This window comes from Medicago sativa, chromosome 2, assembly GCF_051527215.1.
Source record: "Medicago sativa cultivar Bolivia chromosome 2, Bolivia_mono, whole genome shotgun sequence".
Classification (NCBI taxonomy): domain Eukaryota; kingdom Viridiplantae; phylum Streptophyta; class Magnoliopsida; order Fabales; family Fabaceae; genus Medicago; species Medicago sativa.
In genome coordinates, this window is record NC_140750.1 from 73998798 (window position 1) to 74012422 (window position 13625).

At 35.7% G+C, this 13625-nt stretch overlaps 1 protein-coding gene across 1 annotated transcript; it reads left to right on the forward strand.

The window, feature by feature from the left end:
* Nucleotides 1-1702: 1702 nt before the first annotated feature.
* Nucleotides 1703-5264, forward strand: LOC146950613 (uncharacterized). Its single transcript, XM_085746556.1, has 2 exons — nt 1703-4445; nt 4577-5264. The coding sequence occupies exons 1-2, from the start codon at nt 1847-1849 to the stop codon at nt 4957-4959; spliced, it is 2982 nt and encodes a 993-aa protein (XP_085602682.1). The 5' UTR covers nt 1703-1846; the 3' UTR covers nt 4960-5264.
* Nucleotides 5265-13625: the final 8361 nt, after the last annotated feature.

The window sequence follows — 13625 nt, forward strand, 5'->3', positions numbered from 1 at the left end:
ATTAATATTTTCAAAATATCCAATTTTCGTAATTTTTTCTACTAGATTATTAAAGAAATTTAAGTTTAAAATCGTGCATTGGCATACGTGACATAGTCAACTAGGTCAAGTAATATGGGACGGAGGGAGTAATTGTTATGATAAGCTGTACAATTGTACATGCTATTAATCAAAGTATCTCTAATAGGCAATGCTTGTTAGCTTGACCCTAACATAAAAAAACATACTGACAATTCAACGGACATTTTTTTCAACCAACCTTTTGGAAACTTTGGGAAGCAAATTCTTCTAGTCAAAAAAGAAGAATCCAACTAAGATTTCGGAATTTGATTGTGAATGATTTATGATTAACAATAATCCTTCATTGGAATTTGGAAACTAATCTCTAGAGTAACTTTATAGGTGCCACTAAATTCAATATTAGTTGTCCCACCATCGTATTATGCATTTGTGAACAATGGTAGATTTTGACATTTTGTCAAAAGAAACCTACTTTCGTTTTTCATAATTTTACCACTTTGCTGATATAAATAGCAAAGCATGATTATAATTATGGAAAACACAGTTTATATTTTAATCAATTCATTCGACAATATATATAATACATATTCTTTAAACGAAAAAACAAAAACAGTACCATAACTATAAGGCTCAAAATTCAAAAAGTTAAACAGAGAGTTATTGAATTGAACAGTAGTTTTCTGGTTTAAGACAACACGACCCTTGTGTAGGTACAAAAGGTTTCAGAGCTGTTTATATGCGCTAAAAGGTTTCTCCTCGATAAGTCTTAACTCGACTGACAAATATCAAGATTGTTAAACCGGGTATTTGTGTTCGAACTTGAAACCTCTCATTTGATGTCGGTGTAAGTTTGATGTGGTATTTATCACTTTATTTGGGGACAATTTTTTTCTTCTCCATTGCTAGTATAGAGTTCAAACTGATAAGAGGGCCCCTCAATCCCACTCTGCTAAATTTGGAACCCATGTTCCTTATTTTCAACAATTCCTTTGTCTTGAAAGTTGACCCTATGATCTCCTGGTGCGTGTCTTGGACTAGAGAAATTTCTTTATCATTTTTCGGTGATTACTATACTGCAGTTGGATATAGGTTGGGTTGCATCTTGTGGCTAATATATGCTTTTTTTATGCAATCTGGCAAATACATTATATGCATTATAATTTAAGAAGAAATCACATTTTTATGCCATTTTGCTTTGCTTTATTTCCTGTACAAATGTTTATTAATGAAAATTGAACTAGTCAGTTAATTGTCTGTTCACATTTGGTAGTCAAGATTCAAAATTAAAGTTCACTATGTTTTGATAGACCAACTCTTTCCACTATTTCCAATCTCCATCCACCAATTTATTAATGACTGTAAAAACATTGAAAATGTATGAAAATTTACTCTAGAATCTTTATTATTTTTCATTTATTTAGTTTTATTTGAACCTGAAATATTAACGAGTTATGAGTCAACTTTTTACAAATTAGTCCAAACATCATTAGCTTATCCTTTTGATTTTTGAAACTATACATAGTATCTCTGTCCCATTGTATTAAACAAGGACAAAAGAACAGCAAAACATGTGAGCATCTGATATATACTAGGGGTGAAAAACATTTCCCAAGTTAGTTAAATTATGCACCTACTACACCCAGTCACCCACCATTTAATTTCCCTCTCAACTCTTCTTCTCATTTCTGAAACTTTGTTGCAAATTGATCACTAGTAATTGTTCTGTGGCATACTCCACAATAATACAATTAAATTCAAAATGAGGTATGAAAACTTTTCAGTCTCAGCAACACAAGAATAGAACTAACACTAGAAACATAGTAAAATGGTTGAACCATTATTCATCATGCTCCTTTTTCTCTTTCTCTCCCTAATCTCTCCCACACTCTCTCTCAACCAAGAAGGTCTCTTCCTCCTCCAAGCCAAACTCCATCTCTCTGATCCCTCCAACACTCTCTCCAACTGGAACCCTAACGACTCATCTCCGTGCAACTGGACCGGCATCCTTTGCAACAATCTCACAAACTCAGTCACCTCCATCAACCTCCCTAACTCCGATCTCTCTGGTCCTTTCCCCGTCTCCCTCTGCCGTCTCCCTCATCTCTCCCATCTCTCCCTCCCCAACAACAACCTTAACTCCACTCTCCCCACCACCATCTCCACTTGCATCACTCTCCGCCATCTTAACCTCTCCCTCAACCTCTTCTCCGGCAATATCCCTCACACTCTCTCTGACCTCCCTATCGAAGAACTCGACCTTTCCTTCAACAACTTCTCCGGCAACATCCCACAAACCTTCAGCAACTTCCAACAACTCCAAACAATCTCTCTCGTCAACAACCTCTTAACCGGAACAATACCTTCCTCTCTAAGCAATGTTTCATCTCTTAAGCACCTTCATCTCGCTTACAACAACTTCCTCCCCGGAACAATACCTTCTTCTCTCGGAAACCTCACCAACCTTGAAACTCTATGGCTTGCTGGTTGCAACCTTGTTGGTTTTATTCCAAATTCTTTTCGAAAACTTGTTCATCTTAAGAATCTTGATTTGTCCCGGAACATGCTCAACGGAACTATACCAGAACTTGTTATAGCAAGTTTAACCAGCATTGTTCAACTTGAGCTTTACACAAACTCTTTCTCCGGCGCGCTACCACGTTTAGGATTATCAAATTTGACTCGTTTGGAAAGATTTGATGCTTCGGATAACGAGTTAACTGGGGCTATTCCTGATGAGTTGTGTCGTTTGAAGAATCTGGGGTCTCTTGGTTTGTACTATAACCGACTCGAGGGTTCTCTGCCAGAGAGTTTAGCGTCGTCGGAGAGTTTATACGAGCTTCTTTTGTTCAACAACACACTCTCAGGGAAGTTGCCGAGTGGTTTGGGAAGTAACTCAAGGCTGCAGTTGATTGATGTTTCGTTTAATCGTTTTTCTGGTGAGATTCCGGCAGGTCTGTGTCGGCAGGGAAGGTTAGAGGAGTTGTTATTGATTAATAATTTGTTTTCCGGGGAAATTCCGGCAAGTCTTGGAAACTGTTTGAGCTTAACAAGAGTTAGACTTGGGAACAATAATCTCTCTGGTGTTGTTCCTTCTGGTTTTTGGGGTTTGCCTCATGTGTATCTACTTGAGCTTGTAGAAAATTCACTTTCTGGGCCTATTTCCAATTCAATATCAGGAGCCAGTAATCTTTCAATTTTGTTGATTTCTGGGAATAGGATTAATGGATCAATTCCTGATTCAATTGGGTCATTGTCCAATCTTGGAGAGTTTGTTGCTAGCAGTAATAGTCTTACCGGTCCAATTCCGACCGGTATGGTTAAATTAAGCCAGTTGAATAGGCTTGTTCTTAGGGATAATCAATTTTCTGGTGAGATTCCTCATGGTGTTGGTGATTGGAAAAAGCTTAATGATCTTGATTTGGCTAATAATAGGATTGTTGGTAATATTCCTAGTGAATTAGGAACCTTGCCAGCTCTTAATTTTCTTGATCTTTCTGGTAATTTACTTTCTGGTGAAATTCCAATGGAGTTGCAGAATTTGAAGCTTGATTTTTTTAACTTGTCAAATAATCAGCTTTCTGGAGAAATTCCTCCTCTTTATGCTAATGAGAATTATAGGGATAGTTTTGTAGGAAATATTGGTCTCTGTGGCGATATCTATGGATTGTGTCCAAATTTGGGTGAGAAAGATAAGAATAGGAGCTATGTGTGGGTTTTCAGGTTCATATTTGTACTTACTGGTGCTGTGTTAATTGTTGGGTTGACATGGTTTTACTTCAAATTCCAGAATTTCAAGAAGATGAAGAAAGGATTCAGTATACCGAAGTGGAGGTCGTTTCATAAACTAGGCTTTAGCGAGTTTGAGATTGTTAAATTGATGAGTGAAGATAACGTGATAGGCAGCGGATCTTCTGGGAAGGTTTACAAAGTGGTGTTGAGTAATGGAGAGGCAGTGGCAGTGAAGAAATTGTGGGGAGCAGCAACTAAGATAGAAAGTGGAAATGTTGAGGACCCTGAAAAGGATGAATTTGAAGTTGAAGTTGAAACATTGGGAAAGATTAGGCACAAGAATATTGTAAGGTTATGGTGTTGTTATAACAGTGGAGATAGTAAACTCTTAGTTTATGAGTACATGCCAAATGGAAGTTTGGCTGATTTGTTGCATAGTAGCAAGAAGAATTTGTTGGATTGGCCAACTAGACTTAAAATTGCTCTTGATGCTGCTGAGGGACTTTCTTATTTGCATCATGATTGTGTTGTTCCTATTGTTCATAGAGATGTAAAATCTAGCAATATTTTACTAGATGGAGAATTTGGTGCAAAAATTGCTGATTTTGGAGTGGCTAAATTTGTTAGAAGTGTTAGCAAAGGGACAGAAGAACCCATGTCAATGATTGCAGGATCTTGTGGTTACATTGCACCAGGTAGTAATAATAATGCATTAATCATTGATTTCCCTATCTTTACAATTTTGTTTCAGTAAATAATTTATTGATTTATCTGATATTAAAGTTACTAGTAATAAACTAAGTGTGGATTCATTTATGTGATGCAGAATATGCTTATACTCTTAGGGTGAATGAAAAGAGTGACATTTATAGCTTTGGAGTAGTGATTTTGGAGTTAGTAACTGGAAAACACCCTATTGATCAAGAGTATGGAGAAAAAGATTTGGTAAAATGGGTTTCTTCCAAATTGAATGAGGAAGGTCAAGATCAAGTGATTGATCCAAATCTTGATTCTAAATACAAGGAAGAAATAAGCAAAGTACTCAAGGTGGGGATTCTTTGCACAAGCTCTCTTCCCATAAACCGTCCTTCAATGCGCAGAGTGGTGAATATGCTGCAGGAAGTAACAGCAGTTATCAAGTCCAGAAGTGGAAAATTCTCTCCTTACTATCAAGAAGTAGTCTCTAATAATGATCATTTAGAAGCATAGCTTAAACTAGACCTACGTGTCTCAGACACGGACATATCGACGATGCAAACATGTCGACAACAATAATAATATGAAAAAATGGAATTGCACAAAATCAAATGTGTTGGTGTTGTGTCGTCTGTCACCAACACATGTCAGACATCGTACACAACTTCAATGTGAAGTATCGGTGCCACATAGTCTATCATCATTGCACTATATTATATTTACTTATCATTCTTAAACTATAATATCATGAAATCTTTTTTCTTTTTTCTTTTTCTGAAGCTATATCATGAAATGTTTAGATACCTTGTTTCAGCCCATATCTACTTGTCTGCTTACCATTTATATTTTAATAATGTGTCTGCTTATGATTTTGTTGCTCTCCTCTCATCAATGCTGCCTATAGGCAATTTTGGAATGGCTATTATACAAATCCAAATAGGCTAGTATAAAATTGACTGAGAAAATGACATTGTGTATCACATATAATGGCGTCAAACAAAAATGCTTTTGTTCTTAGACTAGGAGATACCTTTTGGAGGGCTTTTGTTATTATTGAGCTTTTTATAGATAAAAATAATTTCTAAAACTTTCTTCTTTGCAGTAAAAAAAATAACATTGTGCTGTAACTTATTTCGAACTTTATAAGACGTAATTTCATTTTAACGAATAAATAAAACTTTCTGTTAAAAATAATTTATGTGAGGATATTATTGTTTCACTTTCTACGGGGAAAAAAAGTCCTTTCACCCGAATAAAACAATTGTGAATTTTAAAGGATTGATCTAGTGCTAATAATGACATACTTTAATTTAAGTTCTAGGTTTGAGTCTCGTTAATACTATTAGAGGGAGGTAATGTAGATTTTACACGAGTTAAAGGCAGGGCCGTTCCAACGAATTTGGAGGCTCGGTGCCGGAAGTAAAATGAGGCTCATTCATACAATGTGTTTTGGAAAGGGGAAAACGCTAATTTTTTTTTGAAACTGCATATATTTCAAGTGCCAAGCACCAGGAGTGCACTAAATGGCAAACTGTTACAACAGATAAAATAAGGTGCCCAGCCTACTATACCAAAGCAAACAACGGCAAAGGACACAACAGAAAAAAAGGCCAGCAACAGGAAAGAAACCAAAAAGCCATACACCAAAAGAAAAATAAACAAAATCCCTCCCAAAATACCGAAACAGCAACAGCAAAGCATGCTACAACAGCATAGGAACTGATATGTTAGTGGGGGGTACTAGGCTGTAAATATTTTTTGGAGGCCCATACCTTGGGGAGGCCTGGTGCTATAGCGCTGCTTGCACCCCCCAGGGTCCGGCCCTGGTTAAAGGTCATCTTTGATTTGAAATGGAGTACAGTCCTCTCATCCTAAATGCTGAAATTATAGATGTTTGGTTCAACCTAACAAGCTTGATTTGCAAATTCTCCATTCAATGCTAAAATTACAGGTGTGCATTAAAATCAGTTTACTAGCACCATTATCAAAAGGGATCTTACTCTTCTCACTTTCATTTTTGCTCCTAAACAACGCAAAAATACCAAAATAATATCCAACGGCAGTTAACAACTGCTCGCTACAAATATGGAAGTGAGAAGAGTAATTTTCTACCAAAAGTCCTGTGAACCAATCTAAAAATCCCAATCAGTTGATGTTTGGGATTTTCTTTTGCTACCATTTGAGCTTCTTACGCACCCTCTCTTTTGACAAAAATACCCTTTTTAAATTTTATAATTCAAAGCATTTTCAAATTATGAAATCCGAAATGGTTTGTTCTGCATTTCGAACCTCTCCTTTGACATGTCAACCTATTTTTTTTGTTGGAAAAATGTTAGTTCGGATTTATATAATTTGGAGCTTGTTTTCCCGCATTCAGATCATATAATCCGAAACCCACCTATATATGTTTCCCATAACTTAAGTGAACTTCATAACCTTTCTCACCTTGCACTCAATACACCTCCAAAAACACCATATTTTTGGTGTAATCGTGATTTCCAAGCATAATCCAAGCATTAATGAACTTCATACACACTATTTTCGTCTGAATACAAAGGTAAAGTGACTAAAAACCCCTCCTCATTCAATTTCTATGTGTTTTCCTTTCAATCACGTCAGCAAATATGTATGTTGATGATCACCACATTGTTATACCCTAATTTTGGACCTAAAAATACTAACTTCTTTCTTTTCCTACATTTCAAGTCATTTGAACTGTCTCTGATCAATTACATCTTTCTCTACATTTTATTTCAATATTACTTACAAAAATATGAAAAAGGGCATTTTAGTCATTTCCCATATTAAAATTTCTTAATTTGAGTCCTTTCAAATAGTTTGAATAAGTCTTTATTTCAATTCTATGTCAAAATCCATTTCAAATATTGTATTTGAAGTCATTTTGAGTCAGTTTAGGCCCTAGGGGGCATTTTAGTCTTTTCATATGTTAAAACCCTGTTTAATTTCTAAAAAATTGTCTCTGAGTTTTTTAAATTGCTTGTATAGACTTTTGCTTCAAGTCTCTGTTAAAAAATCCATTTTAAAATTTGCATCTAAGTCATTTTTAGTCGTTTTAGTCCCCAGGGGCATTTTGGTCATTTCACACGAAATTTCGGCAGAGAGAGGTTACTTTAAAGTACCTCATTTAAGCCATTGGTTCATTTTAGTCCGTTTTGTCAATTTTAATCGTTTCCCTTTACGTTTAGTCAATTTTATCAATTTTTAATTCGATTTTATGTTTATTTTCATTTTTTGCACTTTAATCCTCTAATTCCTAAAATTTGCATATCAGTCCTTTAAAGTCTTAATTCTGTTTTTAGTCCTTTTATTAGTATTGCAGATTGGTCCTTTTAGTTTTCATTTTTGCAGAAAGGTCCCTAAGTCCAGAAATTAGTCCAAAGAAAAGTCCAGATACGTGGCAGGTCCTAAGTGGCTTAGAGGCCACATGGCAGCCTATATAAGGGGCCAAGTCATCAATACACAGGGACGGTACCATTCACTCAGTGACACATCACCACAGAAAGTTCTAACAAACTTTCTCTCTCTTCTCCAAACCCTGACCACCGTAACAAACCTTCCACCACCACTTCCTCCACCGTAACAGAATCTTAGCCACCATAACAAACACAAAATCCTCATCAATTCAACACAAAAAACACATCAATTCACAACGATTTCCACAGAAAAACCAAAGCTCAGAATCAAAATCACGAACACGAAGGAACAATCTCAAACCCTAGAAATTCCAGGATGCAAACTCAAGGTCTAATGCAAAAAATTCGAAGCGATTCTCAGTGATTCATCAGAGAATCATCATCATCAAATCACCACCTCTGCAATTCAAGTGCGAATTCACCATTGTCAACGGTGAACTCAAACACGATCACAGAGGGTTTGAAAGAAGTGAGAAGAAGAGAATTGAAGCAAATCCTGAACTAGTGAAGAGGAAAAGAACGAAGAACACCGATTTATTTTCGGTTCAACTTACCAGAAGCTTTCGCAGGATCTGTTCGTTCGAATCTCCAAACAAATTCAGGTAAACACGTGAGAAACCTTCTCATTTTTACTTTAAATCTTCATCGAAGGTTCATAGGCCAAAATAAACGGTGAAACAACGTGGATTAACAAGTTTGAAACATGTTCGTACTAAAAAGTTCGAAAAGAATTGAAAAAGTTCGATACGAAACCCTAAAGATGTAAATCCTCAAAGGTTCACCGTTTATTTTCCAAATCAGAGTCCAAATCCATAATCAGCATAGAAAATAGGTTAGATTAGGGTTTAGTTTCAAGAAGATTTGAAAAAGTTTGAAAACCCTAGAAACTGAAGGTTCAAGTTCCGATCTACGTTGTTTCATCCACAATTTCTTAAAAATAACCTTGGATCTGTAAACTGGAGAGGAAGACGAACGTTTCTGGGTGTTCAGTTTAAAAAGTTAGCATTAGTTCGTCGGAGAAGATGAAGATTCCGATGAATCTTCATCTTCCACCGCCGTCCTCCGCCACCCTCTCCAGTTTCAGGCAAGGTTAAGGTTTAGAGAGAGAAGAGAGAAGAACGAGTGAAGAGAGAGAGTGAGAAGTGAGAAATGAATTAGACCGGTCACTAGGCATTTATATAAGCCATTGGACCGGTCTGGTTCATTTGGTTCGCTTCCTTTCGTTTCCTGGCCGTTGGATCTAGGGTTGATCCATCTGGATCAATCCAACGGCCCCTGAATCCCCTGAGAATCCAAGACCCATGCAGGTTTGGGTTGGGCTTAGTTCCTTCGTTCGTTTTGGGTTTCCTGCTATGTGCACCACTGGATCTTGCTTTTTACACCTCCTGCATGTCAAATTTTTGTGCAAAAATTCCAAATAAATTTCCATGAGTTCTTGATTTTTTTTCTTGATGTTTTTATAATATTTTTGCATAATAAAATTTGATAAAAGTATGAGTATTAATTCTTGTTACTTGTTTACTTTTCTTGTTAATTTTTGAGGAACTTTGCTATGATTTTGATCATGATACATTGGTACATGATAAGGGTACTAAATATGTGATTTTGTGGTAGATATGCCCCTGAATTTGTGGTTGTTTTACTGTCTTGTGAAATGGTTTGTGGATTTCTTGCTTTACAAGTTATGTAATTACTTTAGTGTATGAATAAAGTGCTAAGTATGCCTAAGACATATCATAATTCTTGACTTGAGTGTGTACTTCTAATTCTCATATTATTTAGTGTGATAAGACCTTTAGAAAAGTTGACATGATGTGAGGATTATAGGTCATGCACTTGTCTTGACATTATGATAAGTTTTAGGAACATCTTGCCACTTTTAGGTTAGGAATTTCATTCCCTTTTGTCAAGTTTTTAGTATGTCTTTTGCTTACAATTTTCATGCCATTACACCTTATGCCACTAATCCCTTTCATTTCATATTTCATGCATCTCATAAGCTCCTCTCATCTCATATTCATCTCTATTTTTCTTGCAATTTAATTTGTACCAAGGCTTAGAATGTAAATACCTAGGGATTTTGTAATATTTTTCTTATACTTTTAATTCCTTGCAAGACCATAGAATGTATCTAGGCCAATGATGTAATAAGGACAATGGACCATAATGATGTACACCGACACAAGCACCGACACATGCACACACCTCACTTTAGATGTATGTTTAGGATTGTACGTTTAGATGAATGCTTAGGCTTTTCACTTAGAAAAAACCATTTTCCAAAAAATATGAACAACATCACTCAAATATTTTTCTTAATAAACCTTGGGATCAAAATCCCATTGAATTTTCCTTTTATCTTCTTAATCCAAAATTTCAATGAATTTTAATCATACTTAGACCATTTTCCAAAATAACTAATCAAACCTCACTTTTTCTTAAATTCTCGTGCCCTTGAGGCCTCTCTCTCTCATTCTTCAAAATTCCATTTTCAAACTTAAAATCAACCAACAAAAACAAAAACATTTTTTGGAAGAGAACTACGGTGGATTTGATCCCTTAAACGGGTACGTAGGCAAGGAATCAAAATTCCTTCAATTCAAATAAAACAAAAATTCAAACACATTCTTCTCCCTCCAATTCTTCACTTAATAAACTCTGAGGCTTAATATCACTTTTCAAAATAGCATTTAAAAATAAAGCGCACGCGTAGAAAGTAAAGACGGTTCCTATAGGATACTATAGTCGTTATGGGTGCCTAACACCTTCCCGTAGCGAAAACAACTCCCGGACCTCGATTCTCAAGGGTTTTGCTTACGTTTTCCCTTCCCAAGAAAAAATAAGATATCACCGGTTAAAAAGGTTCAAACGTAATCAATGTTTGACACCCGAAAACCAAGATAAAACACACATTATCCGTCTTGAAATTTTACGAGAGCTAACTAGTGATCGTGACTATTATCTTTGACTGATTCAGACATAAAAACGATTCAACCATGTCAACCTCAATTAGACTCTTGATTGAGTGACCCTGCACTTTTGGATAAATGGATGACTATGCCAGTCATGAACTTTGTTATCGCACAGAAATATAAGTATGTGGCAGTTTTACTATCCATAAAAAAGGGGAAGCAAGTATAATTGTTAGTATAGTTTGGTTGGATCTAATATAATGATGATGAACACAATGGTATCAATCATTAAATGTCATATCATATTTTTATATTATTTTATTTTAAAATAAATACAAATGTCAAAGAGGTACTTAATCAAACTCCAAAGTACGATTGTAACCAAAAAAAAAAAAAAACTCCAAAGTACGACCCTCGCCCAAAAAAAAACTCTTAAGTACAAATTTACCTATAATAATAAAATAATTAAAATTTGTTTTAGACATTATAATTGTTAGTTGTTAGGATATAGAGTAAAATTTTGGAGAAAGATTCATACTTTTTTTAAAGGAGGACAAAGACTCATACTCTTCTTTATTCTTTAAATCAAAATCGAAAATATATTTTGTGTTATCTTAGATATCTTTTAGAATTAGATTTATATTTTCGTAAAAAAAATAAAATAAATATAGAATTAGATTTTTTACCGTTAATAAAGATTTGTTTTAGATTTAGGTTTGAATGTATGTATCTATATATAAATAGAGGTAGCATTAGTCTTTTGTATCAAGTTACATATTCTATTGAAACCCTAACCTCTTTGTTCTTCTCTCTTGTTTTTCTTTACCGTTAACATTCACAATGCCTGCATATGCACCTCCTCCGTCAGCGTCTGCTCCATCCATTGAAGTGATGGTTGTTGCTCCACCACCTGCTCCATCTGCTCCATCACCAGAAGAGTTTGTTTCTTGCCTTTACTTTCATATTTCTTCTTAACTTCTGCTCAGTTTTTCGTTTTTTGATGTTCTGGTTTTGCTTCATTGTGTAGGGCTTACATGTCTTTCTTAGACAAGTTGGTGATCATAAGCGGAATTATGTCCTGTGTGGCACCATTATCAGTTTGCATACTCTCCATCCCCCTAAAGGTTTTAAGTGGGAAATCCATGGCATTAGCAATGTCGTCATTGTGTTTCTTCCTGTTTAGTTCCTTATTCTTTCATGGCCTCAAAACAGGCCTCCTTGACAAAAAGACTCGGATCAAAAGCCGTGACTTCCGCATCCAATTGGGATTAGGGTGTTTTGCATCTTTCTGTGGTTTATGCTTCATCGTCATTGCGCTCTTAAAACTCTTCTCTGCGGCGGCGGGAGCATCACCAGCCTAAGTTTGGTTGTTAGATTAGGCTATTTGTTAGGGCACTTGGTGCGTTTATGTTCTGTTTTGTTGATGTAACAAACTGAAAGTTTATCTTTAACCTTTTGCTTGATGTTAATTAGCTATGTGAATTGTACTCATGTTAACTAATTTCTATTTTAGAGTTCTATGATAACTTCAATTTCAGCCATGACTCTGACATAATTATGCGTGGAATTGATCCATCTGTTATAGCCGAATTTATCTCATTACGCTTTTGAAAATTAAGAGTAAAAAACAATGTTTTATTTGTAAAATATAACATTTTTCTCAATTCATTCATGAGTTTGAGTATTATGTGAGTTGATTGGATTGTTTAATTATAGGGTTGTTTCTGATTCATCTACCCTGCAACCATTTGGCATCAAGTCAATGAAACTTTCGCTTCTGGTTGTTGTCCTTCCATTCGAATTACTTTTAGGGCGATGCTATTTATCGCGAGGGATAAAATCACGAAGCTATCACGAATGATTAGCAACCATTAGTTTTGTTTTTGGATTGAAAACATGAGTTGGATGGATGCAAAAGTGGTCCCACTTAGGATGCATGTTTGGCCTTTCTTGATGTTGTCATGACCTTTTGCTTCGCGATATGCCCTCATTTTGTGGCTTTCTTGATCTAAGTGATCGTTTGAAGCTCTCGTTGGCATTGTACAACTACTCCCGTGCCCTTGTTCGTTATGTGTTAGATATTTGTGTTACAGCCTTTTGTAGTCCCACATTCCTCCCATAAAGAATCAGGCCTACGATTCAAACTCAATATAATGCTTTTGAAAATATGTGCACATACAACTGTTTTTCATTACACAATCTGCATTTAATTCGTTACAAGCTAAGATTCTCAACGAAAAAGTTCTTTAAACTAACTTGAGATGGTTTTCTTTCAAGCTTGCGCCTCTTTTTAAAATGTACTGTTGAACACTTAAACTCAATTTTTGACAGTCTTTTTCCTGCAATTTTTTCGGTTCACAGAAGATGCCCGATTAAATGTTTTACCATTTGTGATATGCTGCAGTTGAATTTTCAGCATCCACTACAACAATGTAACGAAAAACAGTTGCCCTCCATTTGTGATTTAGGGTCACTTCTATAGCATCAGTTGCTCCGTTAACCATAAATTTTTGACTGAATACACGCCTTCTGCCCGCGGTTGAGATGTGATTTGTGTTAGCTCAGAACTGATGGCACATTTAGCTGGATAAATTTATTGAAAATTTTCATTTCACAGAGAAATTTATTGATTGTTTAGAACTAATTTTTGTTTTTGTTTCTTTTCTCATTCTTGAAAAGCCCTAGAATCTCTTTCTTTCTCCGTTCATACCTTCCTCTGCGTGCACTCCCTCAGTTCGTCCCTCCCTCCTCTCTTTGCTTCTTTCCCTGGTCTATACGCATTTTGTTCTTCTCAAGTTGCACCTCTCTTCATCCCTTTCCTACTCTAACCGCC